The 26,292-nt window shown below is 43.6% G+C and overlaps 2 protein-coding genes across 8 annotated transcripts in view; both read left to right on the top strand.

Annotated features, from left to right (window-relative positions):
* LOC126981576 (uncharacterized) overlaps nucleotides 1-7,375 on the top strand; it is a 30,316-nt gene extending 22,941 nt beyond the window's left edge. Inside the window, exons 6-7 of the mRNA XM_050832986.1 lie at nucleotides 301-453; nucleotides 1,986-7,375. Of these exons, the coding sequence (XP_050688943.1) occupies nucleotides 301-453; nucleotides 1,986-2,036 (204 nt within the window). The 3' untranslated portion in view covers nucleotides 2,037-7,375. The remainder of the gene's footprint in view (nucleotides 1-300; nucleotides 454-1,985) is intronic.
* Nucleotides 7,376-11,774: 4,399 nt separating this feature from the next.
* On the top strand, nucleotides 11,775-26,187 carry LOC126981575 (anillin-like). Of its 7 annotated transcripts, none has more exons than XM_050832985.1 (23): nucleotides 11,775-11,930; nucleotides 13,413-13,536; nucleotides 13,751-14,406; nucleotides 14,631-14,663; nucleotides 15,110-15,475; nucleotides 15,615-15,862; nucleotides 15,978-16,165; nucleotides 16,273-16,394; nucleotides 16,556-16,703; nucleotides 16,812-17,024; nucleotides 17,133-17,336; nucleotides 17,464-17,602; nucleotides 18,299-18,425; nucleotides 18,539-18,658; nucleotides 18,907-19,014; nucleotides 19,150-19,269; nucleotides 22,943-23,098; nucleotides 23,202-23,331; nucleotides 23,486-23,694; nucleotides 23,822-24,004; nucleotides 24,492-24,686; nucleotides 24,930-25,102; nucleotides 25,316-26,187. In XM_050832985.1, the coding sequence occupies exons 1-23, from the start codon at nucleotides 11,910-11,912 to the stop codon at nucleotides 25,437-25,439; spliced, it is 4,107 nt and encodes a 1,368-aa protein (XP_050688942.1). In that variant the 5' UTR covers nucleotides 11,775-11,909; the 3' UTR covers nucleotides 25,440-26,187. The 7 variants fall into 7 exon arrangements, with proteins under 7 accessions (XP_050688942.1, XP_050688937.1, XP_050688940.1 ...); XM_050832980.1 differs by having other exon boundaries at nucleotides 17,464-17,758; XM_050832983.1 differs by having other exon boundaries at nucleotides 14,631-14,759; nucleotides 15,110-15,256; nucleotides 17,464-17,758.
* The last annotated feature ends 105 nt before the right edge of the window (nucleotides 26,188-26,292 follow it).

Genomic DNA, 26,292 nt, shown 5'->3' with positions numbered 1-26,292 from the left:
TTACTTGTGTTCTAAGCCATGCAGTAGATCACAAGCTTCTTCCATTGTCATGTTAATTGTGTTCTTTCCTTTTCAAGTTATCTGGCATCGTCCCTCTCTGTGTTATCTGTTCTCTTCCTTTGCTGTATTATCGTGCGTTTTCCCTTTCCATATTAACGTTCGTCTCCCTTTTCCGTGTTATCTGGCACCTTCCTTTTCTGTTTACCATGCGCCTTCCATCTCTATATTAACGTTCGTCCTCCTTTTCCGTGTTATCTGGCGTCCTCCTCTTCAGTGTTAACCGGGCCACCTCTCCTCCAGGACGGCAGCTCGAGCATCGCCGCTGAGGACAGTACATCAGGCAACGATCTCACCGCCGACGCCGCCAGTGACAGCAACGGTGGGGAGGCAAGCGGAGAGACGTCAGAGGGCATAAAGGAAGACGAGGACGGCCTCTCCACACTGCCCAAGGAGGTAAGGAGAGAGGAAAAGAGGGAGGAATTATATAACGAAATCAGAAATCCCTAGAATGGTGAATTCATCTCTCCCACAACACCAACCTTTCATGACCTCTCCATCTCGTCCATAACTTGCGGTCATGTCATTTCTCTCCCATCCACTACTCACTGTCATGTAATTTCCCTCCCATCCACTACTCACTGTCATGTAATTTCCCTCCCATCCACTACTCACTGTCATGTCATCTCCCTCCCATCCACTACTCACTGTCATGTCATCTCCCTCCCATCCACTACTCACTGTCATGTAATTTCCCTCCCATCCACTACTCACTGTCATGTAATTTCCCTCCCATCCACTACTCACTGTCATGTAATTTCCCTCCCATCCACTACTCACTGTCATGTAATTTCCCTCCCATCCACTACTCACTGTCATGTCATCTCCCTCCCATCCACTACTCACTGTCATGTAATTTCCCTCCCATCCACTACTCACTGTCATGTCAGCTCCCTCCCATCCACTACTCACTGTCATGTCAGCTCCCTCCCATCCACTACTCACTGTCATGTCAGCTCCCTCCCATCCACTACTCACTGTCATGTCATCTCATCTCCCATCCACTACTCACTGTCATGTCATCTCATCTCCCATCCACTACTCACTGTCATGTCATCTCATCTCCCATCCACTACTCACTGTCATGTCATCTCATCTCCCATCCACTACTCACTGTCATGTCATCTCATCTCCCTCCCATCCACTACTCACTGTCATGTCAGCTCCCTCCCATCCACTACTCACTGTCATGTCATCTCATCTCCCATCCACTACTCACTGTCATGTCATCTCATCTCCCTCCCATCCACTACTCACTGTCATGTCATCTCCTTCCCATTAACAACTTAGCATTATAAACTCACTAGAATACTATTATCTAAAACTCATAACTTACAATAAAAAGGAGAAAATTTAGGGAGTTGCATCATTTTCTGTCTAGAGAATGAAGTTTTTAGTGTAAGTAATGGTAACGTGCCTCCAATCCTGTGAAAAAGATAGGAGTGCATGGAGCAACTCATAGATCAAGCAGCACTATATCGTCACCCTCATAAAATAATCGCCTAAGTCATTTTTCAGCGCTTATATAAAGGCTGGCCTCTAACAATACATACAACATATTATGTAACTGTACCTAATAGGCTATTAATAAATGTTTCAAATGTTTCAAATGTTTCAATTTTTCAACATGTGACGCCCATTTTTGTATAGTTCCCTTCGTCATTCAGGGTTTGAGTGTTCTAGAATTGACCTTTTCATTTCTGCCTAAATCTTAAGCCCAATGAGATAACGACAGTTCTTCTCTGATCTCCTGTGTAAAGTAGAAAATAATGACTTAGGCGGTTTGTTTACGAAGGTGACGATATAGTCTTCTTAGCCTAAGGTTGACCTCCGCCTCACAGACTCTGGCATTGCAGAATGGCGTGGGAGGGGAAGAGGAGGGTGAGGGAGGCAGCGAGATGATGAACTCCTCCCCTCTACTTCCCCAGTCTGAGATGGAGCAGGGGGAAGGGGAGAGAGAAGCGGGGATGGTGCAGTGAACCTCTCACCCACCGCCCCACTCTCGCCGCCGCCACCACCACCCCACCAACACTACCATCGCCACCACACCCCGCCACCCCTCACCACCATACCCCACCCCCATCCTCACCTCACCACTTAGCCCGCCTCACACACCTCTCGCCCCTCACCACCTCTTCCCTACTCGCCTCCCTCTCGCCCCTACCACGTCCCTACCCCAACCCTGGTTCCTCCCCTTCCCCACTCACCCGCCCCAGCCCCCGGTGCAGTCGTCGGGGGTCCCCTGGGTGTGGTGGTAACTCTCTTCCCCAGAACAAAACTGACACACACATCTCGAGCCTTGTGGATTGATGAGACACATTCACCGAAGAAGCAGCAATAGTTCGCCTCCTTCACACTTCCTCTCTGTCTGTGGTCTCCACCTCCGACTCTGTTGGTCTGTGTACTACTTACTCCCCGACGTAGACTTTTTTTATTCTCTGTGCTGTAGTTTCATGTAATCAAAGTGTTTTTTCCATTCTACATTGTCACTCCTTCAGAGGAAAACGAAAATAACAATGAATAGGTTTAGGGTGTTCGAAGGGCATCAGTGTGTCGGGCAGGGGATGGACAGATGGCCTCACCACCACCACCACCACCACCACCATGGCAAACAGCAGCCCACAGAATTTCCTTCAGTGGCATTCACTCATAGTCGTTTTCAAACTTCACCGAGTCACACAGTGCATGCAGTGGCATAGAAGTGAAGATGAAGGTTAGGAAGAAGCCACAAATTGGCAGCAAAGTTAAGCACCAGAGGTCATCCCAATTTCTAATGACCCCTTATTTGATCTCTGTTCATGCCTCGGCTGACAGGAAACCAGCTTCCAGAGGGGATGCAACTTGACCCAAGAATGCATAGAAATGCTACACGCATGAGTGGTGGGTGATGCTGCATGGCAAACATCTTACACCATTGATCGCTAACCAGAAATGACATCAGAAGAGTGCCATGCAGGTGGTGGCAAGGCGAGGCAAAGCTCCCCTGCAGTAGCTGTCGTAGGTAGTGGCGAGGCAGCCTCGAACCCCGATAGCAGTGATTATCGTGGCCCAAGGTAGCGAGGGCCGTCGTACTGTAGTCTGAGTGGGATATCATTCGTAGCTCTAGTGGTGAGGCCTCGCGCCCTGGGATGGAGAGGTATGTTGCCCTGGTTATGGTGTGGTCTAGTCTGTTACTCTAGTCTATTTAGAATTATCTATTAAACATAAGGTAGGTAAGCGATGCATAACAGTGGGCAGTTTTGTGGTCACTTTGTCATTTCCACGACGACTCTTCCTATAGCAACAAACAGGTACTGAAATATGGTAAGGTTTATGTATTTTTCTATAGCATCAGTGCAAATGTAACTCATTTAGAACATTTGGAAGACATTTAGTCGACTTTTTTTTTTGCTGTATTTTTTACATGTAACATTCAGAACCTTTGTTTCTTAGTGACAATATTTGTTGCGGCGCCGGCCGCTGAACCACCGTGGTAGCCACCAGATGCGAGCAATCATTCAAATGCTGTGATGTGAACTTTAGGGTAAATTTTGTCACTCGGAACCACTAGTAAATGATAACATAGAATAGCTTCTTTTCATATGAATCTTTTCAAAGATTCTCTTGTAAATCAAAGTTTAAAAAAAAAGACATGTTACTGTAGAGCTCTGTTTCGTACATTTCCTTAAAGCATCAACGAAGACCCTAGACCGGACTCACCCGAGGACCTCTGGCGGCGAGGCTACGAGTTCGGCTGTGACATCGCGTCTGTAACCAAGGGAAAGATTCTAGTGCCTCTTCCAGCAAACCCAGAAAGAATCTAATCAGTATCACTCGTGTGACGTCATGTTTGGCTTGCATTGGTCCTCTCCCTCACCTCCCGGCAGGCGGTGTGAGGCAGACAGCGGAGGGCCAGCTGGAGGACCTGCTGGCAGTCACTTGCCCTTGTGGTGCATAGTGGGGCTCCGTCAGACTCTCCTTGGAAAGCAAATTGACAATCGGGTTGCGTGCGAGTAGTGCTGGTCGCGTATGAGAAGTGTGGGTACTTCCTAGTAGTTTTTGTTCACTCAGCTTTGCGCAGAGTCAGTTCAGAAATACATATCAGGGTCAGTGTTGGGCGGTGAACACTCCGTCTGGAGAGAAAAACTGCAGGTAAAGATCAGTGTTGGCCTCTTTGCCACACCGGGTCTGCAGAGGGTAGGGAGGGTGTCTCTGTGCCAAAGGTAAGCTAGATGTGCTTAAGGAGCATAGCGGTAGGATGTTAGCGTGTGGCCCCCGTAGGAGTAATCATGACAAAAAAATACTGAACCGTAGGAACCCGTAGCAGTATAGGTGACCCTTGATGCCCTCTCCTGCAGCGAAGGTCATGCAGGCGAGCAGTAGTTCGCTAAAGAGACACAATCGTCTCGCCATTGGACACTATCCTCGCAGCCGCTCATGACTTCTTGCTGGACGCCTCTCCCCCTACCCCACCGCTCAAGTGCTCACAGTCTCGTAATGTCTTGTCAGAGTTCAGGTCGCGTGGAGGCCTATGCATGTCGAGGACTGAAGATGATGTAATAAAGATCGCCGAAGATTGCCTTCGTTTTGTGTACAAATCTCTCAAGTGATCTGTGAAGACATGGCTTTGTTGGTTGTTTAAAGGATAATTTTAGAAATTAGGTACATATCATTACTCATGTCTTTGTCTTAGAGGTGAACCTGACTTGCTGCCGACCAGGTTGCCGCCGGCCGCCGAGCGCCGCCACGGTCCGCGCAGCTCGTCAGGTTGCGCTTAGTCGTAGATTCTATGTTAATTTGGAATTCGGATCGAACAACCTCGATTGTGGGTGTCAAGGCATAATGACAATAACTACAAGGGTTATCGGTAGTTCTCCAGTGCGAGGTAGTTCTGATGACTAACTAAATGGTGCACAATTAGCAAACCTTTGTAAGTGGTGAACTGACCAGTCTCTCAGCAGTCTTAACGACCCTGAGTCATATAGGAACTTTTCATACAAGTTGAGCGTCATTAAAGCGTTCAGACTTTTTCAGATAGACTTAGAAATATATGATCGAACTTTGTTTTTACTTCCTTGTCTGTGGCGGGGCGTCCGGCGCCTGCGTCCGCCGGCGCCGGCCGCCCCGCGCACCTGTCGTCTCGTGGCCGCTAGGACGACGGACGCAGGACGACTCAGTCTTTCTCTTAGTGATCCCGGTAGTCGCTGTGTGTTGCGGCAGCAGCAGCAACAGCTGATATCCTCTCTCAGGGCCGTTCTTCTTTTTCTTTTTCTTCACTTTTGTTTCGCGAATACCTGTCAGAAACATGCACAAGCAAAATATTTCAATTATGCAAAAAACTAGTTCAGTGCTATAAACGCTTGTAGGCAGATATATATATATACACACACAAGGTCATATATTGTGTATAATATTCTAAAGTGTTACTTATTGTTAGAAACAAATAACTACTACATATACTGGCTTTAAAATGTACTTTCTCCTAAATGCCCTTAACTTCACATTTACATCATTCCATAGTAGGATAAGTCTTCGTTCATGACAGACGAAGATTCAAACAAATTTCAATTGCCTTGAAGCGTCAGTTTGTGACCTGCAGTTCACGAAACAAACAAAAAAGGAGAATGGCCTCTTAGTTTTAGCATTATACTCAACATGTAAAGAAAATGACCACAAGGCGGGCGACAAGACCCTGGGGCGGGCTGGGGCGAGGCAGGGCGCTGGAACCCACCCCACCCCCACCCCCACCCACCCACCCACCAGGTACATTCTGCCGTCACTGCCCGCCTGGCCCGGCTGCCGAGACCCAGGCTGGTGTGCGGACGGACGCCCCTTGGAGCCCCTGGGGGAGAGCCATGCCGCGATGACTTCCCAGAGTATTCTTTACCCTCAGCATGGAAATGGCAAACTAAGCTTAAACTTCCTCCCCTCGCTCTCGGACCTCTTCCCCTCATCCCCCTCGCGTCTTCCTCCCCCGCTCCCCCCCGCCCCGTCCTTCCCTTCCTCACTGGCAATTGATAATGTAACTCTTGATGTCTTTCAAATTACCTACACAGCAATCAAACACAACATTTTAGAAGAACTCGTGTATATCCATTATGAATAAATCTCTTCAGTGCATCAGGTTCAGGAAGATGTTTTCTGCCTACTGAGTGATGATGCTCAGCGGTGAGTAGCTCTTGATCAACATTCTCCTCAGCGGGGGAAAGTTTAAGCCTAGACTGGCACTTTCCTCAGAGGCTCTCGGCTAGGGAGGCTTCAGTCTGCCACATCGACCATCTCCCCTTCTCCCTCCCCTTCCCTACCCTCTGGTCACGTGCTTTCCCTCTCCCCCCAACTGCCCACCCCGGGAAGGAACAGACTAATCGTGTATTATCAGTGAATGCGTGAGTAATGTCAGTGATGGCTTCAAAAGATATGCCTTAGCTTTGCAGGACGATATGAAGAGACTTTTGATTTTCATGTCTATCCGTGCACCTCCAGAGGCACCCTCACCTCGGTGCTGTGGGTAGCTTTACCTCGGCGTTGGTTTGGTCTGTTGCTATTATTGGCAGACATTTGCACTTGTTTCGCTCCGTGTAATGCTTTTTATTTATATGGTAAACTGTAGCTCCATTATTTTCCTTTCTCATTGTGGTTGTGCCGTTGATGCAAAATAATGTATAACCAGAAGACTTTTGTCAGAGATACTTTGAAGTCTGGCACTTGTTTTTAGTAGTTTCGTCAGCAGGTTGCATCTGGTCGTGCGAAAATGAACTGCGTGTCTTTATCTCTTGTCGAGGGTAACGGTTCCAGTTTTATACTCGACAGCATCTTTATATACTTGTCATAATTCATAATATTATTCACAACAATGACGATTATACATAATAATAACGATGATACACCTCATTCTCATGACCCAGAAGCAGCTGCAAGTCTTGTTTTGCCTCCCTAGATTCCCATCATGCGAACACACACACACACACACACACACACACACACACACACACACACACACACACACACACACACACACACACACACACACACACACACACACACGCGCGCGCGCAGACACCTTTAATTTTGCATCCATATTTTCCCTTCACACACACACACACACACACACACACACACACACACACACACACACTCGCTTCATTCGGTCATGAACGCTCTCTGAAGAACAACTGATTTAAGGACATTAATTACGTTGACCTGGTCTCCACTCGGTGTCTGGCGACGTCATGAAGGCCTGTTGTCTAGCGGTGGTCATATTTACATACAGTATCGTGTTAAGTGTATGTTACTTTAATGAATGTTTTGTAACAGTTGGGAAGTAAACATTGTTACCAGCGGACGAGTTTCATTCCTTCCTCCCTCACCAACTTTACCTCACTCGGAGAGAAGGTACGGTAATTATATTATAGAGTTTGGGGTCATAGGGCATAGTAGTAGTAGCAGAATACTATAGTAGTAGTAGTCATGAATGGGCATCAAGGGAAAAAATAATATAGACCCAAACAGAGTCCCCCCGATGAGCAGACATGGATATGAAAACTAAAAGACAGTGGCAGCAAAGAGAAGAGTGAAAACAAGGGGTCACAAAAGCAATACCTGCCCTGCCCCACACGCACGGAGCGGCATAGTACTTTGATGAAACACAAAATGCTTGATGTATGAGGAACATGGTAGGACTCATCAAGACTCATCTTCCTCCCATACCTCCATTCATTGTATTCCTTCTCAGTGGTTAATTAAGTACACCGGCCGTCAGTGGTGGGCACCGCTAACCGAAAAGTTAGCTTCGCTAACTGGTAATCCACTAACTAAAAAGTTAGCTTTGCTTACGCTAAACCGCTAAACTGCTAAAGAAACTAGTGGAAGCTAACGCTAACCGCTAATCGCTAACTTTTCTTTATATGGGTTTAGATTCGGTTTAGTATTTTGTCTCTAAAACCCTTAAAAACAGACCTAGTGAATTGAAATTTCAGTATGTTGTAGCGTAGACACAGAGCTTTCCAGAAAGGTATAGCATGCCAAAATCAGATGATGATAAAGGTGTACACAAATTAAATTCCACATACACAGTATTTATGCCTAATATATGAACTTGCAATAGCAGTGCAGAAAGACAAAATCTGATAAGATATCTGATTACACACTACACAGGACTGCTCCTCCACACAGCTGGGGATAGTGAATCAATTTAAAAACATAAATGTAAATAATCTTAAGGAGTATATTAAGTGAATAAGTAAACAGCAGTGTTTATTTCTTGTCAGTGGAAAATATCGAATTCTTGTTATTAAATCCCAAGTTCAAAGAGTCGGAAATATAAGATGCATTTCCCTAAAATACCAAAAAGTGTCCCTAATAATTGTCCAATTACCAAACGTTATGGAATAATTTACCCAAAAGTGGAAGCCCTGGAATTATTGCGCCATGTGGCTGAACTGGTGCTGTGTCCCCACAACGGACGAGAAGAAACCTGTATGAACTTTTAGTGGACTTAAGTGTTAGTGGAGGAGGAACTACGTTTAGCGGAAGCTGATTGGTCCGCTAACTGTTTCCAAAGTTAGCGAAAACGCTAATCAGCTAATGAAAAAAGCTAGCTTCGCTAATTAGCGGTTAACGGATTAGCGGAACCGTGCCGACCACTGCCGGCCATCGTGCTGAGAAGTCATTCATAGATCTGATAAATCTTTTTAGCTGCAATCATCCAAATCAAAATGGACAAGAATTAAATAGGAGATTGTTTTAATGAACCCATATCCACTTCTCTGGGCCAAATAAGTTAACCAAACTACATACCCTAAGACCAAAAGGGAGATGATGCCCAGCTAAACATTACCTCCCATATTTCATACACGTCTGTACAGTGAACCGGTATCTTAGTAACTATCTTTTTTTTTTTAAATATAAGCTGATTCACAAATAAATTCAATCTCCTCCGCGGCGCATTAGTTAGTGTCCCTAACTACGAATCCGCGGGGCCGGGTTCGAATCCCGGCCCGGGCAGTCGGCATGCAGCTCACCCAGGTGTTCATCCTCCCTTTCAGGCTAGTAGATAAATGGGTACCTGAGAAACCTGGGAAACGTAAACTGGGGCAACCCGGATGTCACAGTGCCCCCGCGCTCCGAGGTAATGAGTTCTTCCCACCACATTCTCAAGGGCCAGTGCGACGGAGATGAGCACCACGGCCACGCGCAGCTGTAGCGTATGCCCCCAACCTTACCTTACCTTTGTATCAGGTAAACTTTATATATTGTCCGAATTTCACTCAACTATACTCCCACACGACCACAGCGTGTAACGAAACACGAGGTGTATTAAAGGTAAGTCATGCCTCACTAATCTTTTTATCCTTTTACAATAGAGTATACGAGGCAGCTGACAATGATGAGAGCTATGATATAGTTTATCTTGATTTTAGTAAGGCCTTCGATAAAGTCAGGGCTCATGGGATAAGAGGGAAGGTATTTGATTGGATTAAGGCGTGGATTAGCGACAGGAAACAGAGGGTTACCATTAACGGTAAAAAATCCGAATGGGGTAATGTTACCAGTGGGGTTCCTCAAGGTTCAGTTTTAGGCCCGCTTTTATTCATTATCTACATCAATGACATAGACAATGGGATAACTAGTGACATAGGTAAATTTGCAGATGACACCAAAATAGGACGCACTATTAGGACAGGGGAGGATGCTAGAGCACTGCAGGAGGATCTCAACAAACTGTCAGCTTGGTCAGAAAAATGGCAGATGAATTTTAACATCACCAAGTGTAGCGTACTTAGTGTAGGAACACGCAACCCATTACACGGGTATAGTTTAGACTCCACAGCGATAGGCAGATCAGAGTGTGAAAGGGATTTGGGAGTGTTAGTGAACTCTGACTTAAAACTAAGAAAGCAATGTATTAATGAAAGGAATAGGACTAACAGGGTATTAGGCTTTATTAACAGGACGGTAACCAACAGGAGTGCAGAGGTCATCCTCAGACTATTTAGCGTTAGTTAGGCCACACTTAGATTATGCTGTCCAGTTTTGGTGCCCACACTACAGAATGGACATCAACTTGCTAGAATCAGTTCAGAGGAGGATGACCAAGATGATTCAGGGGCTGAGGAACCTCCCATATCAAAATAGGCTGAAACATCTAAACTTACATTAACTAGAAAGACGAAGAGTGCGGGGAGATCTGATAGAAGTATTCAAATGGGTCAAGGGTTACAACAAAGGCGATATAAGTAAAGTATTGAGAATTAGCCAGCAGGATAGAACACGCAGTAATGGATTTAAATTAGAAAAGTATAGATTTAGGAGAGATATAGGCAAGCATTGGTTTAGTAATAGGGTGGTGGGGGAATGGAATAGACTCAGCAATCACATAGTTAGTGCAAGGACGATAGCTTGTTTTAAGAGTAGACTGGATAACTACATGGACGAGGATGACAGGTGGCAGTGAGGTGTGGGTGCAGTAAGGAGACAGGGTACTGGAGCGTACGCCCGTACCGAAGGTAAACGAGGATCAAGCCTCTACCTGTAATCCCTGAAACTACACCTCACCCATCGTGAGTAGTGGGGGGGATTCTGGAGCTGCCCTGTGTAGGCCACTCGGCCTCTTGCAGTTTCCCTATGTTCTTATGTTTTTATGAGAAATTAATCCAGACAAAGAAAGGCTTTGCCGGCGCAGGGAGATCGAACCCGTGACCATCGAGATGAAACAAAAATCCTTTAACCAGTCGGTCAAAGAGGTACTCCCACTCGCAGAGTGAGTTATGGGAGGCTCGCCCATCAGGTGGGTCTTGGCAATGAAGCCTGTATATTATGAGGAGCTATGAGCAGGTACATATTAAAAAAAAGACCAAGGTAGAGACACAAACAGGTGAATGGTTTAAGGTCGTGGCAAATTACAGCGGAATGCGGAATCGTTACTCCCAAAAGACAGTTATTAGAGGTGTCAAGGAGATGAGCAACACTCGAGAACAAGTACCCCATTCAAGTGCCGCGCCCAGGCCGCGCCATCACGTGCCGCGGCCCCCACGAGGTAAACAGAAGGCTGCCAAAGGTCGCCGCTTTGTCGACTAGGCCAGTGTCGGGATCAAGCACTGTATCATACCCTAGAAACCACTCCGTATGCACTGATATAATCGTAGAACAGCCGGAACTTCTTAGTATTCCTTTAAATATACGGTAAACGCTATAAGAGCAGCTGGTGGGAGGCCGCGTAGGGATGCCAAATCGTCCTACACAGCATTTTATACTTACCGATTTCCCACGCAAAAAACCGTCTCCTGTACCCCAATAGCAAGATTCTTTTATAGTTATTATTATAATCTTTAATTTCTGATGGTTTTTGGCAATTGTTAAGTGTCAAAAACTGTAAATACGATTCTCTGAGTACAACAATCTAGCGCAGGGTGCCAGATCGACCCACACACATTCTTATATTAACGATTTCCCACGCAAAGACTGTCCCCTGCGCCACAATAGCAAGAGTAATTTATAGTTATCGTTACAATTTTTAAGTCTCGATGTCTTAGGAAGTAGTTAAGTGTCAAAAAATGATAAATACGAAGTACAGCAATCTAGCGCAGTGTGCCAGATCGACCCAGACACACTCTTATATTAACGATTTCCCACGCAAAAACTACCCCCTGCGCCCCAATAGAGGAATTTATTTTCAGTTATCGTTACAATATTTAATTCTTGATGCCTTAGTCAGTAGTTAAGTGTCAAAAAATGGTAAATACGATGTTCTGAGTGCAACAGCGCAGAGGTCCTGAAGCAGCGGCGGATGTGGGGGCTCAGTTTGAAATCTCCGAGGCGAGTGGACGGAGCAGCGCCATCACTAATTCCTCTTCTCCCCGCCCTTTACCGCTGCCATGACGGACCCTTTCCTGCAGGTAAGGAGATAAGTATGCCGGGAAGGTGTAGGGAAGGTCCTGGCGCTCATAATGTACAGGTAACCCCAAGGAGATGGTATTTAATTTGAATCTATTGTGACCTCTGCCCTCTTCCTCCTCCACTCCCTCTTCTCTTCCTCCTCCTCCTCTTGTCTTTTCTCTTCTCGTACTTTTTTATTTACTCATTTGAATCTACACTATGCCCTGATTGCCTTCCTCTTCTTTTTCCTCCTCTTCCTACTTCTCTTATTTCTCTATTTATTTATTAGTTTGAATCTACAGTATTCCCTGATGATTGCCTTCCTCTTCTTTTTCCTCCTCTTCCTACTTCTCTTATTTCTCTATTTATTAGTTTGAATCTACAGTATTCCCTGATTGCCTCCCACCTGGTCCTGATAACCATAACATACAGGTAACCCATCAGGTCTTATTTATTTATTTCAATACCAAAATTTGAATCTCACGTGCCATGCCCCGCGCCTTTGTCACTGGCTTTCCTTCAAAACGCATATATCTTTCGCCTTGTCACGGAAAGGTCCGGAAACTCATATCAAAAGACCTGTTAAAGTTTTGAACGGCTTGTATGTATATCCTTTAAAACCGCCACCCTTGACCGTGGACGCTCAGATTTCAGTATTCCCGTCAATGCCGTCATGCACTCCAGGAAGAATGCTGGCCTAGTAGATCACAGCCTTACCTGGCCTCCTAGGGAATCAAAGGTGTTTATTTTAGTTTAGTAAATATAACAATGTAAGGGATGCGGATCAACCTCTCCAGCAGCCAGGATTCTTAATGAGTCCTGTACATTACTCAGTTAACTTTTTGGGAGAGATCCCTAGGCCTGTGTATGCATTTGAAGGATTGTTTCACTATATTTATTCATAGGTTCATTGTTTTACCCTCATTATTAGTTAGTTTGCTTCAATGAGAAGTCCAACATGGGCATTGATAGTATTCACCCATGATTGAATATTTGGGGAAAGTATATCTTTGAAAGTAGACACTCAGCCAATAATGATATGAGAATCCTAACTACTGTGGTGAACCGCTCAGTTAAACTAATATCCAATGGCCATCTGATTATTATGTCCATTATGATACCTGTTCATAGGGAGCTGGACTATCATTTAGGTGGGTTATGAAGTTTGGTTAGTCGCCACAGCCACACTACAGCATATGATATATATATATATATATATATATATATATATATATATATATATATATATATATATATATATATATAATATTTAAATTACTTTATTGTCTATTGCCCAGGAAGAGCAAGTTTTACTTCATTGTATGGCTCATCTATGCCCTGCCTCCTCAGGGCCTGCTTAATTGACTGCTGAAGCTTGGAGTCAAAAGCTTTTTGATCATACATTTAGAATTTGAAGACTACAGGCATGTGTCTGCAGTAACCTTTTAGTTTATTTATTTTTTCTCTGCTACCAACTGCTGTACATTATTTTCTTGTAACAGAGGATGATGGCGAGGAGCCAGGCCCGCCGAGCAGCAGTGGCCCAGATTCTTGGGGACAAAGAGAATTTATCAGTGTCCAACACCACACGCTCCAGACTCAAGCACCTCAGCACCCTACACTCAGGTATGCAGGCAGGAGAGGGTAATAACTGTGCCTCATTTGGCAGTTGCTGGCTAGTAGTGTAGCTCCATTCATGCCTTGTCTGATTTAGCAACAACATAATATTCAAGATTAAACATATTTTGAATTGGAATATGCACTGTTTTAATTTTAGGTGTGTTGAAAGTCGAACAATTTTCAATTAGCTACAAAGTGTGTTTTTTGTTATTTGCAATAGATACCTCCAGTGAGACTCCTGCTCCCCTTCAACCATGCGATGATAACATTGAGATTCCCAGTGTTACCGCAGCCCCAAGAAAACCTGATGTTAGCCCAGACAGGAACCTCAAATTTGATTCGTCAGACACCAGACTTCCCCAGTCCAGCCAAGCTTCACAAAGCCTAGGCCACTCTCCTCCCCGCAAGTCAAGGCTGGCCTCACTGGCTAAGAGATGCCAGGACATAAACAATTGGGATGATGACTACTCTTATCACTCATCTAGTCATGGCTCTCAGGTAGCAGTAGCAGGGTGCTTTGCTTCACCAAAAAAAATGAATGTGCATGCTGCTTCTGCTACTAATCTTGATGAGGTTGTACTGTCACCTGCTTCTGTAGTGGAACCTATAGTAACAAGGAACACTAACACTCTACCTAATCACTGCCGCACACCCTCAGCTTCTTCCTGTGGGAGTCTTACTAGTGATAGTGGTGGGTCTCTTTCAAGCCTTGGGTCCCTGTCTTCAGCCTCTAAGACTCCTTCCACTCCTCATGTAAACTTGCATCCCAAACCTCAGTCAAAGCCTCAAACACCCAACAATACAGGGATGGGCCAAACAGCCAGTCCCTCGCCCACAAAAAAGCTCCAGTGGGACCGGGGTCTGCTCAATTCACTGGTAAGTAGCTTGCTAGCCCATTAATTTATATAGCATAATTCATTGAAGGTTTTTCACCAGTCAAGGGGTCACAGCATGCATTGGGAGTCACCTACTTTGCCATGATACTGTTGTTTGTAAGGGAAGTTTTTGAACTTGGTAGCTATGCATGCAGTAGTAATGACAATCCTTTTTCTATCATTATTCGTTTCTGCTTGAATAACAGCTACTCTAACTTCTTGCAGATAAATCTAAATGATGGTTTACAAGAAGTTCTGGTAAGTTTGAATTCCCATTCTGCACATGTAACAACTGTTAGGATCCTTCTTCTCAAAACAAAGATGAATCTAAGTGATGCTTTAGATCAGGTTATGGTAAGTTTTGAATTACTGTACATGCATATTTTACCAAGGCAGAAATTTCTCAGTTAACCTCAAAACTCCATGTTTTACTCTAATAATTAAGCCTTTTTAACATGGGCCTTTGACACAATTTTAGGAAGGAATACAAATTTCATCAATGCACGTAAAGGCTTGGAAAAATTAACCATCTTTGATCTTTCATTTAGTCTAATTATGGATTCATGTCAAGCATGGGATATGAAAAGCTGGAATATAATGTTATGTGAATTATTTGCCACATTAGTAAATATCTGAAATTGCAAGGTATGGCTTTGATTTGATTTGTTATAATCTATTTTATTTTTTTATTTACTTTAACACAGGAAGCACAAGGTTTTACTCCGACTGACTCTCGGTCAAAACTCCACTATGACTTTAAGAAGGAGCAAGGGAAAAGTGCTGCTGAAGAGAGTTCTAGCAAGCTTATTTCAGCAACAGCAGTTCCTCCGCCTCCTGCCAGTCCTTCTAAGGTGAGAAGTTTGAGTCTTGCTGAACTCATAAGAAGCAACAGCCCACAAAAGTCCAGCCAAGTAACAAAGCAAGAAAGTTCAGCTGCCTGTTTGCCTGTCGCTCAGACATCTAACACTTGCTTGCCACCGCCTCCTCCTCCTCCTCCTGTGGTTGTTTCCTGCTTGCCCAAAAGTCCTCGTCGCCCTGCTCATGTGTCCAGTCCTGAAGCCAAAACAAAGGTATATATTGCATTGTATAGTAATTTTTTCCATGGAAATGCACAGTATTTGAGAGCAGGCTTGTTTCATAGTCAGATTGAATTGTTATGACTAATAAATTTCAAATTGCAACCTTTCTTATTGTAATGTTATATTTTAGGGACGAGCACGAGATGTCAGCCCATCAAAGGTTGGAGAGATGAGGAGTCGCTGGGAGCAGCATATTCGCCAGGCGTCCCCTGAGCGCAGTGATCGTTCTCGCAGCCCAAGGAAGGCTGAGAGTCCAAAGAAACCAGAGAGTCCAAGAAAAGTTACTTCAGCACCGAGTAGCAGACCAGTGAACTCAAGCACTGAGGTTCCTATCCACCATTCACCATGTAAAAGGATTTCCTCCCAGAGTCCTGAGAAGTAAGCAGAAGTTCAGTATAGAAATGCAAGATGCTCAGTACTGTGTTCATAATCTTTCAGTCCTTCTGCTTAAACTAATGACTCAAATACATCATTGACTGGTGTCTGTTTTCAGGTCTAATGAAGGTGGATTTAACCGCTTTGCATCTGAGCGCAAGAGTTGGCGTGAGTTGAGTCCACACAAGCCTGGACCAGTTGGAGAGGTGGTGAAAGGGGAGGCTCCCATGCCTCAAACTACACCTCTTGTTCAAGAGCCTTTCTCCTCTTCAGTAAGGGCAAGAGCTGCAGCTTTTGATGGTGCAAGTAAGTCAGAGATAGTGATGGATCAGCATATGCTAGACAGTGCTAATAATTCAGTACTGCCACTGGGTGAAATAAAACTACTATTATTATTATTATATTTTTTTCAGGAGCACAGCCTCAAAAGGATCCAGCAGAGATGAGTGTACAGGAGCGTCTTGCCATCTTCAGCAAGAAGCAGGGTGGAGCTCTTATTCCCAAGGCTCCATTTGGTCAACCAGTCCCAGCAAAAGTAATTTTAAAAAGAATTCTAGGCTGTATAGTGTACAGTCCATAACTATTGTGAATTCCTGATTTCATATCACATTACCTTAAAATTTAGTTTCCCTTAATCACTGTGCAGCATAATTTTCCATCTTGAGCTTCACTAATAATACTGTTGAATATCTACAGACTCTCCAAGGTGGAAGTGGCAGTGTGTCCAGTGATGCAGGAAGCCAGCCCTTCGTGGCCCACTCCCACCCAGTAGAGAGGCCCTCCAAGCGGGTGGCCTCTGAGCCTGCCACAGCATACGGCAACAGTCATGCAGTTACTCAAAAGAGTAGGTGATCATCATGGTAGTTTGAGCTATATGCGCTAGTTTTTTCTAAGAAAATGTGCAAAGCATTATTTTTAATATTTAATGTCATTTTTTCTCATTTATTTTCAGACAAGGCCGTGTCCCCTGACAAGAAAAGGATCACAGACTTTAAGCAGCAAAGGAAAGCCTTTGAGCAGATCCAAGACAACTGGCAGGACAACGACATCATCGCCAAGATAAAGACTGAGCGCCAGCAGGAGATGGAAGTTCTGCTAAATAGGTTCAAGAAGCCAAAGTCCACAACTTCATCCCACAGAATTGAAAATGAACCTCGGCCAATAAGTAATTGTCTTTACTTTATGTTTGCTTTTCTTAGAGTAGCAAAAATACCTTTATTTCCATTTATTTATGATTGAACTTCACCTTGAGTATTTTCCTCTTTCACATCAGATGAGAGGCCTAGGTACCCGGTGGAATCTGAGTCTGAATACCTTGAGAGTGATGAGTCCATCGGTGAGTCATCCACCTCAGAGGACTTTTCACAGGACAACATGCCGGGCCCTCCCAAGCCTCCCCGACTCTACAGGGACCCTGCCTCCATGGCCCCCCCTCCTCAGCAGGCCCCTGTCAAAAAGACCCAGACATCCCCACCAAGTAAGCTTCTTTCTACCACGATGGGATGTGTTTTAGCCTTGTGAACCATAAATAATGAAAGTAGTCGTTATATCAACTAATGAAATTCAGTTGCCTCTCAAAAGATTAAATATTTTCTCCTCCACAGAAGCCAACTCATCCCCCAAGAAAGAGTTTGTTCCCAAGATGAAGCCAGGATGCATGTACCCATCGCTTTCAGATATTGAGTCACACTCTGAGGCTCAAGATAGTCAAGACAGTCAAGATGAGGATGTTAAGGAGTCTAGGTATGTATATAATATGATGTTGCCTCCAGCTGTCTGTCCTCCAGCAAAGAAAACATATGTACCAAAGATGAAACCTGGTTTCCTCTACCCGGCGATCTCCGATATTGAGTCTCGTTCAGAAGCCGCAGACAGCCAAGATGAGGAAACAGATTCTAGGTATGATAGGTTATACAGGCCATGTTAGTGCTCTTAGTGTTTTCCTTGCTCTTAGTGCTCTTCGTGATTGTTGATTACTAGTTTGCTTTTTAACTTTTTGTGTTCTATAAGGCACTACAAATGAATGCTTGTCATAATCCTTTCTATATATAGGTTCTTTTATTCCTATCAAAGCAGATACTGTTTGATGGATTGCACTTCACGCACATTTGTTGTGACATTTTACCAAGAATCTGGTGTAGTAACTACAAAATGAAATTACACACAGGAGCATGCACAAAGCACAACATTCCCTGTAGATAGGATGCGGCTTGAATGATTTACAGACTGCATGCTTGTCCTTGTCTTTAGTAGGACTTTCTGGTAGTGCACAGCTGATGATGAGACCTGAATCGTATGTTGCTGGTTTGATAACCCTAAGTATAATTTACCCGACTGTGTGCTTGTAACAATGAACAGTACTGCCATATTTATTGTGTTGTATAACTAGTATAGAGGAAGGAAGCTGAATAACAAACACTGAAGAAGTTGCCTAAACAGCTTTGCAGAGAGTGTGTTGACTTGTGCTTCTATGGAGAGTTTGGGAGAGAAGATTCAGAAGGCAGCAAACACTGGAACAAGAAGGCCCTTGTCTATGATTGAAGAAAACTCCGCTTCCCAGAGCAGTGTAAGTTAGAAAATAGATCAACTTATTCTAATGTCTTGATGTGATACTGTGTTGATAGCTCTCCTAGTCTAGTATCGTAAGTTGGAGATTTTGAAGAATGATGTTTATTTCAGGTGAATCATGCCATGTCTGAGAGTACCATGGAGGCGCTGGATGCCATTGATGATGCTATTGACGCCCTGGATGACCTGTCCCCCACCCCCCCAAAGAGGCAGTGTTCACGGGAGGATGTGGTGAGTGCGAGGGGGTGTCTTCAAGGAGAAAGGGATGTCCTGTGTTTTGGGAAATAGATGTATCTCTTAATTGCTTGTATATGTTACTCAACTTTTTTCTCTCCATTTTATATGTATCTTATCTGATTTTTAATTGATAAGAAAATGGAGCAAGTTTTTGATGCTTTAGATGTTTCTTTTTGTATATGTAGGAGCTTTTTCTCTATTTGTATTGTTTATATATTTTTACTTTGTGTTTAATGCCCCAGAATGTTTACAAGACGCCAAAGATCAACGACACGTCTCCCACCCATGGGGCAGAGGAGCAGGACGTCTCCCTTGCTCACTCCATCTCCATGTACAGGAAGCAGAAACCAGTGAGTTGTGCAGATGACCACAGCACTAGTGTTATTTTTTAAGTGTCTGGAATGTCAGTGAATTTGCATTTTGGTGAAGAGAATTTTATTTATTTTTTCATTTCCTAATGTATTATATATTTTCTGTTCCAACAGGATGTAACCTGCACTCCAGTACGCCAATTGATCCGCCGGCCCGACCTGAACTCACCCTCCCCTGAGCCTGTGAGTCCATCGGTCACTGTCAGCGCCCGCATCAAGGAGCTGCAGGAGGAGGTGGGCATTAATTTTCTTTTGGCGAGCTTTTAATACTATATGTTTACCAATGGGCGCACCAAATATCACCCACACAAGGTGTACAAACCTGGTGGGGAGACTGTTTTGTGTCTTAAGTGAGGGTAGTGGGCCTAAACAGTAACCTTTTTTTAATCTTTTGTTTAATTATGACCCACAAAACATTCTAGAGCTAAATTAATGTATGTGCTTATCGTTGTATTCATTCATACACGCTGGTAATATTTCTGTGGTTTCTGATTCACATAGGGGGGCTTCGTGGTGCAGTGGTTAGCACACTTGGCTCACAACTGAGAGAGCCCGGGTTCGATTCCCGGGCGGAATGGAAAAATTTGGGCGGCTCTTTCGATACCCTACGCCCCTGTCCACCCAGCAGTGAATGGGTACCAGGTATTAATCGAGGGTTGTGTCCCGTCTCCTGGGATCTGTTCCCTTCTATAATTCCTTCCCCTCCTGTCTCCGGCATATGACCACAGATGTTGCACCAACTAAACAAAACTTTCCTTCCTGATTCACATAACTGAGTTAAATTCTAGCGTAATCAACACAAAATCTCTTACTAGTAAAATTGAAAGTACTAATGTAAGTTATGCCTACGTGTTATATACGTATATATATAAATGTGAAAACTCATGAAAGTCAGAATAAGTGACATCACCTTTGCGTAGTAAAAATATACTTATCTAATGAATTTGATACGTGATACATGACGTAGGCTGCTGCCAGACATAACCTCATGTGACTTAGTGCAGGGATTTTGGAAGTGAAATGCTAATGCTGCTTTCATGGACCTCGGGAAGGCATATGACAGTTGACAAGAAGGGATTGGGGGATGTTCTAAGGATATATGGCATGGGAGGGCATTTCCTGGAGGGAATCAGATCCTTCTATAAGGATGTGAGTGCCTCTGTATGTGTGAATGGTGAGTTGAGTGAGAGTTTCAGTGTTTGTGTGGGTGTGAGACAGGGGTGTGTGATGTCACCATGGCTGTTTAATGTTTTGTATGAGAGAAATGAAAGCCAGAGTGGGGGAGCTAGGTCCAAGTCCAAGGCTGAAAGTGAGAGGTACAGATGAGTTATTGATGGCAGGCCTGTTTGTAGATGATAATATCGTTGGCAGAGAATAAGAGGACACTGCAGAGTATAGTGGATGAGTTTGACGGTGTGTAAGAGGAGAAAGCTGAGAGTAAATGCTGGAAAGAGTAAGGTTATGGTATTTGAGAGGGCGAGAGAGAAGGTCATTGATTTTGCAAAGCTGTACAGAGTTAGGGCCGCTTTTACAGTCATCTGGTACGCACTGTAACCAAAGGCCCTACCATCGTGGTAGCAGTCATTACCATCGCCTCGATCCGCTTTCACAGTCATTGATTTCATAGTATCAGTGACTACCAGCGCGGTGACGATCATGACAAGACGAAGGCGCATGATTCGGCAGTGTTGGCGTGCCGGAGCAGCGGGAAACGTCAACATTGCATCAGCTAAGCGGAGGAGTATGAAGGATAAATGTGAAAAGTAAACGTAAAGAATAAAATATAAAGAATAACTGTGAAGAATAAATATGGTGAAAAATGTGGTGTCTTGCTGTAATACACTGCTCAAATCTGCTGATAGCCTAATATTTCCTTGGGATAATAGGTGAAATGATGGTGACAAGTACTAAAGTTCTATTATTTAGCAGTACTAAAGTTCTATTATTTAGCAGATGTCAGCAAGATAGACTCTTCACCTATATTCATTACAGTTGTTCATTATTCACATTTATTCTTTACATAATAGGGCTGATTTCGTTGTATGTATGCCCTATGCATAGGCTACATATTAGGCTATCTAGAATGATACGAGAGTTTGACCAAGAAGCCATAACAGGTGAATATAATGGTGACAAGTATTAAAGCCCCCCTTCTACTGTTGTGTATTTTTGCGACAATAAACCATCAATCAATCAAATTGAAATTCTCAGCAGGATGTTTACTGGTTAGCAGATGAAGTGAGTTTGTCATTCAAATTCTTCTAAAAGTTTTCTCATATTACTATTGAAGCCATGCAACATGTTGTTGCAGTGTGTAATATTCTTTAACATCCATTTAAAGAAATAATATAGCCACTTAAGAGCAAGAATTTGTACTATTTACTAATTAATTGCACTGGTAAGCTCCATTGGGGAGCCCCCGCAGTTACCAGAGCTCCATTACCAGAGGTTCCAATCTCTGGTACTGATGCAAAAAAAAGTGTCGCGAAGGATGGATTTCTTGTTGGTAGCGGCGAATGCCGCTCATTGGTAACGATCAAAATAAACGAAAGTGACTGAAACCGGCCCTTAGAGCAGAGGGTACAACGAAGTGTAGGATAAGGTTAGGGGAAGAGAGAATGGAGGAGGTGACTGAGTTTAAATATTTAGGGACAGTTTTATGTAAGTATGGAAGGTGAGATGAGGGAAAGAGCAGTGAAGGGCAGACAGGTAGTAGGTGCATTGGAGAGAGTTATGAAAGGAAGAAGTGTGAGCATGGAGGTATAGAGGGGAATAAGGAACAGTATTATCCTGCCAACTCTGTCATGTGCATCAGAGACGTGGACATGGAAAGCAGCACAGCAATCGAGAATACGTGCAGTGGAAATGAGTTACATAAGAGGTGCATGTGGTGTTTCAGGATGGGATGGAGAAAGTAATGAAAGCATGTATGAGCGGTTTGGTATGGGTGTGACAGCGAAAAGAGTGGATTGTGGAGTGGTGTAGTGGGTGAAACATGGTGCGCTGAGAGAGCATGAGGGAAGGGGTGTCAGGAGAAGACCACCTGTGAAGTGGATCAGTAGGGTGAGTATTGGAGCAAGAGAGTTGGAAGTAGCAGGATTGAGTGTGCTGAGAGGGAGTGCTAGAACAGGGAGAGATGGAGACACTTCTGCTGCAGCCACCCCCTGGAGGGAAGTTCCAGCAAAGGAGCAGGGCGTTGGAGATATAGATAGATAGAAATGCTAATGCGAAGAACTTGACAGCATTTTCATGTGCTCTTGCCGACTGCAAGTCTTATTCATGGAAGAAACAAGACAATACCCATGTATGATTAGGCTGAAGGACAGAGGAACACTTCCATCTCAGAAAACACAGCCATGGAGATGAAAACCATGGGAAATGAATGTAAAAAGAAGTTTGACATAGAGAGGAACAAAACCTTCGTGTGTCTGCTCCAAACACTTCAAGTAATGGTGCTTGCCAAGCACACCCGGACCCAGAATACTTTGCTTATAATGACTGGGGAAGAGTACCCACACCCAGAATGAAGAATGTCATGCAAATCAGGCCGGCAACCGTTGATGTAGGTACACTTGCAATGTTGTTTTGGTGCCAGCCTCCAACACCTGGCCACAGTTGTCGTATCAAATATGAAGGTATTTTCATATTCTGATTCTGTTGTTTATGCAAAATTTTGTCCAAGAAGTAGAATTCTAAAAATATTAGTGACTTTTTGGAATGACGTATTCTTTACAAAACAGTAATTACATTCCCTCCTATTGGGCTAAAAAATATATACTGAATCCATGTCTTGTGTGGCAATGTTGGGTGTGTGTATTGTGATTTAATTTATTGTCTTCTCCATGATATATCTATTTATCTTTTGATAATTGTAAATAAAAGTTTCTTTCTCTCCCCACCCTCCCAGGTGTCGGAGCAGCAGCGTGTGATAGCCCAGGCCTCCAACGCTGTGTCAGTCGTGCTGCAGCGGCCAGAGCAGCAGGCCACCCCACAGCACGTTGAGGCTGAGAAGCTCCTGCTCTTGGCCAGCCAGAAGAGACAGTCAGCACTAAATGAAATTCAGGTAATTAATTGAATCAATGTATTATTACTTTTGAGAAGGGTAAAAAAAATTCATATGCATTTCCTCTTTTTTACTTTCCACTAATAGTTTTTTCGTCATGCAGAGGCTGAAAGCTGAGGGAGCCTTGGGTCAGCAGAGCTGGGCAGGTGATGTGGACACCTGCATGGGGTCAATCAGCATCAGTAACATATCTGTTCCCCTTAAACATGAGTTTCTCCAAAAGGGAATGAAGGGTGAGTCAGTGCAAGCAGGGTAGAAATGAATCTACAGAATAATTTATGTGTTAAGGCTTGTTTTAGGATTCATAGTGGCTGGCTACACAACATCTTGCATAGAGTACAATCATTGGAAGAAACTTAACATATAAACATTTGCTATTCTCTCTAGGTGATGATGTCTACCACCTGATGGTGTTGGTGAAGCACAGGGAGCAGGTCATATCCTCCCAGCTGATGACAACACCAAAGTGTGTGGTGGAGGGAGCTGTCACCTTCCCTAACCTCATGGCCCTTCACCACCTCACCTCAGACTTCAACATCACCCTGGAAGTGTATGCTCTCTGCACCCACGAACCACGCCAAGTAAACATGAAGAAGGTAACTAAACATATTCTGGATTCTAAGCAAAAGTGTGTTCAGTTTGACTATTGATTTGTTTATGGTAGTGATGCATCTTTTATTTCGAAGCTCAGATAAAGTGAAAGTTTTTTTTTAATGTTTCCAGGACCACAGCCGCATGAAGCTGACTCCCCTGAAGAGGCTGCACAAACACGACTCTCGCACAGCCTCTCCGTCCGTTCAGTCTCCCGGCGGGCCGTTTGCTGTTCGGTCCTCTGCCTTCCAGTTGGTTGGCTTCACTCACCTCAACATCTCAACACTCACTAAAAATGCTTGGACACTTGAAAAGGTTTGATGAACTGCATTGAGAGTTTTGTAGTATTTTATGTTTACTGAATAAGATATTTTGTGGTGCATGCTTTCAGAGACAGAAGTTTAAGAGAAATAAGATGTTTACCTGCACATAAGAAACCTCTGTTAGCTGAAGTAGCTAATAAATAGACATTGGCTCCTGATTTTGTTCACTTAGCAGTTATTTTTTTCTCATGTTGATTATGCCAATGCTTTACTGGTGGGCTTGTTTCATCTTGCAGTGTACACTTCTACTGAGATACAGTAGAAAAGTTAAAAATAGAAAAAAGGGATGAGTAAACTTTTTTGCCAGTTTTTTATGTATATACATTAGTTCAATTTTTTTGACTTTTTTCCTGGCATAGTTGTTAGTTGGATTGGTGCATTGTAAGTGGTAAACAAATTTTGCAGTTGAAGGTGTAGATCACCTTGTACAATGGCCCACAAGCATTCTCTTGTGAACTATAACTTTTGTTTCCATGCAGGTGCCATACTCCTCTCCGCTTGATGGGCACCTCCTGATGCATGTCAACTGCAGCTTTGAGGGAGGGATCACAGAACGTGGCTTCCTCACCATGTTTGAGGATGTTGGTGGGTATGGTGCATGGAACAGGCGGTGGTGTGTGCTGAGCGGCATGCACCTCCGCTACTGGAGGTACCCAGATGATGAGACCAGGAAGGTGAGAGATGTACTATTTTTCATTACTAGCTGAGCCTCAGGAACTATTCTTTTTATCTCATTTCCAGTGTTTGAATGAAATCCATTCTCTTATTATCAAAGATGCTGACTAGTTGACTGACACAATCCAGTAAAACTGATAGTTGACAATATAGAATTAAGCATTTTGCTGTCCTGTCTCATTAGGAGGCACTGGTTTTACTTTGAAAACAGACACAACAGCACAGTTTACCATCCCCTTTAGGAGGCCTCAGGACAGCTTGATCTGCGGTCCTGCACCACACGGCGTGTTGAGCTGGTGTCTCGGGATGTGTGTGCCCGCCAACACACCTTCCAGCTCACATTCCTGCATCCAGCACACCCAAGAGATGTCACAAACCTGGTGCAGGAGGTCCAGGGGTCTACACTTGTAACAAAGTAAGCACACCTTGCTTATCTCAATGGTGTACCAGTTTATCTTATACTAAAGCCTCATTCCTGTACTTCACATTAACTTTTTTTTAACTTTGTTAATTTGAAAGATTAGGGCCTCAGTTCTAATGTCAGAAAAAGATGAGCTTCACATGTCCTTTTTAACACCATCATCACCTCAAACTTCATTTTATCACTACCAAACTCTTGTCTTTACAGGATGCTGCTGTCAGCAGATAGCAAGGAGGAGCGACTGGCCTGGTGCAACAAGCTCAACAAGGCTCTGGCCAACATCAGGGCCTGGGACCCTGATGCACTGCGGCCACAGGACTTTCAAGTTTAAGCGTATTCCCCTTTAATTTTAATGACATAGTATTTATATATATATATATTATATATGTAATATTTTACACAAACAAATAACATCTAATAGTTATGGCTTTTGCTTATCAACTGTACAACTTAAATGCAATTAGTATGCTGCCTTATTCTGCCTTTGTATAAATATTATGTAAAATGTATCAACATATAATAAATCATAGCTTCATATTCTTTATAACTTCTAAGAAAAATATGCTTATTTAAAGTACCTATTGTTCATATATAACTCACAAAAATCGATTTATGTGCATTGGGATGCTCCTTAGTACAGAAAGCAATGAGGCCTGGTAGTGCTGTGTTTTGTTACATTTTGTACTCTGCATTTTAGCGACTAATTACCTGGTTTAGAAGTTCAGCTGTTGTGCACCAGTTTTATCATAAGCATAGTCTTCATTGCTATAGTCCTGTCCAATATCTGGGCATCACTTGCCAGTGTCCATCATTAAAATCAAATCTGCCATTTCACCATCCATGCTTGGGTAGAGGAAAATATCTGGTTGCCTTTGCGTGTTTTTAGTACCATTTTTAATTGTATGAAGACCATTACTGGCAGACTGATAACCATTACGTTACGTACGGAAGCAAGCCATGTCAAACGTTTGGCAATGGTCACTACAGCATGGAGCGAGGATTATTTTTGTACATGATTTTTTATTCCAATGTATATGTATTGCTCTTCCTTATTCTGTCACTAATAAAGGTTATAGATATTTCCGTATGTTAAAAACATGCAACTAGTGGTAAAAGGTGACTAAACAAGACATGAATATTTTCCAAGAAGCTTGTAACTACAAATCCAGCAATACCTTAGTGGT

The sequence above is a fragment of the Eriocheir sinensis genome, chromosome 48 (genome assembly GCF_024679095.1).
Source record: "Eriocheir sinensis breed Jianghai 21 chromosome 48, ASM2467909v1, whole genome shotgun sequence".
Taxonomy (NCBI): domain Eukaryota; kingdom Metazoa; phylum Arthropoda; class Malacostraca; order Decapoda; family Varunidae; genus Eriocheir; species Eriocheir sinensis.
The sequence above is the reverse complement of the archived record's forward strand: the minus strand, read 5'-3'. Positions and strand labels throughout refer to the sequence as shown.

Bases quoted from the DNA above. Each gene is read 5' to 3' on its own strand.
- LOC126981575 (XM_050832979.1), top strand. From the start codon at position 11,910: ATGACGGACCCTTTCCTGCAG. The intron at 14,407-14,630 runs GTAAGTAGCTTG...AACTTCTTGCAG, and splicing joins GGGGTCTGCTCAATTCACTG to ATAAATCTAAATGATGGTTT. The intron at 19,270-22,942 runs GTGGGCATTAAT...CCACCCTCCCAG, and splicing joins TCAAGGAGCTGCAGGAGGAG to GTGTCGGAGCAGCAGCGTGT.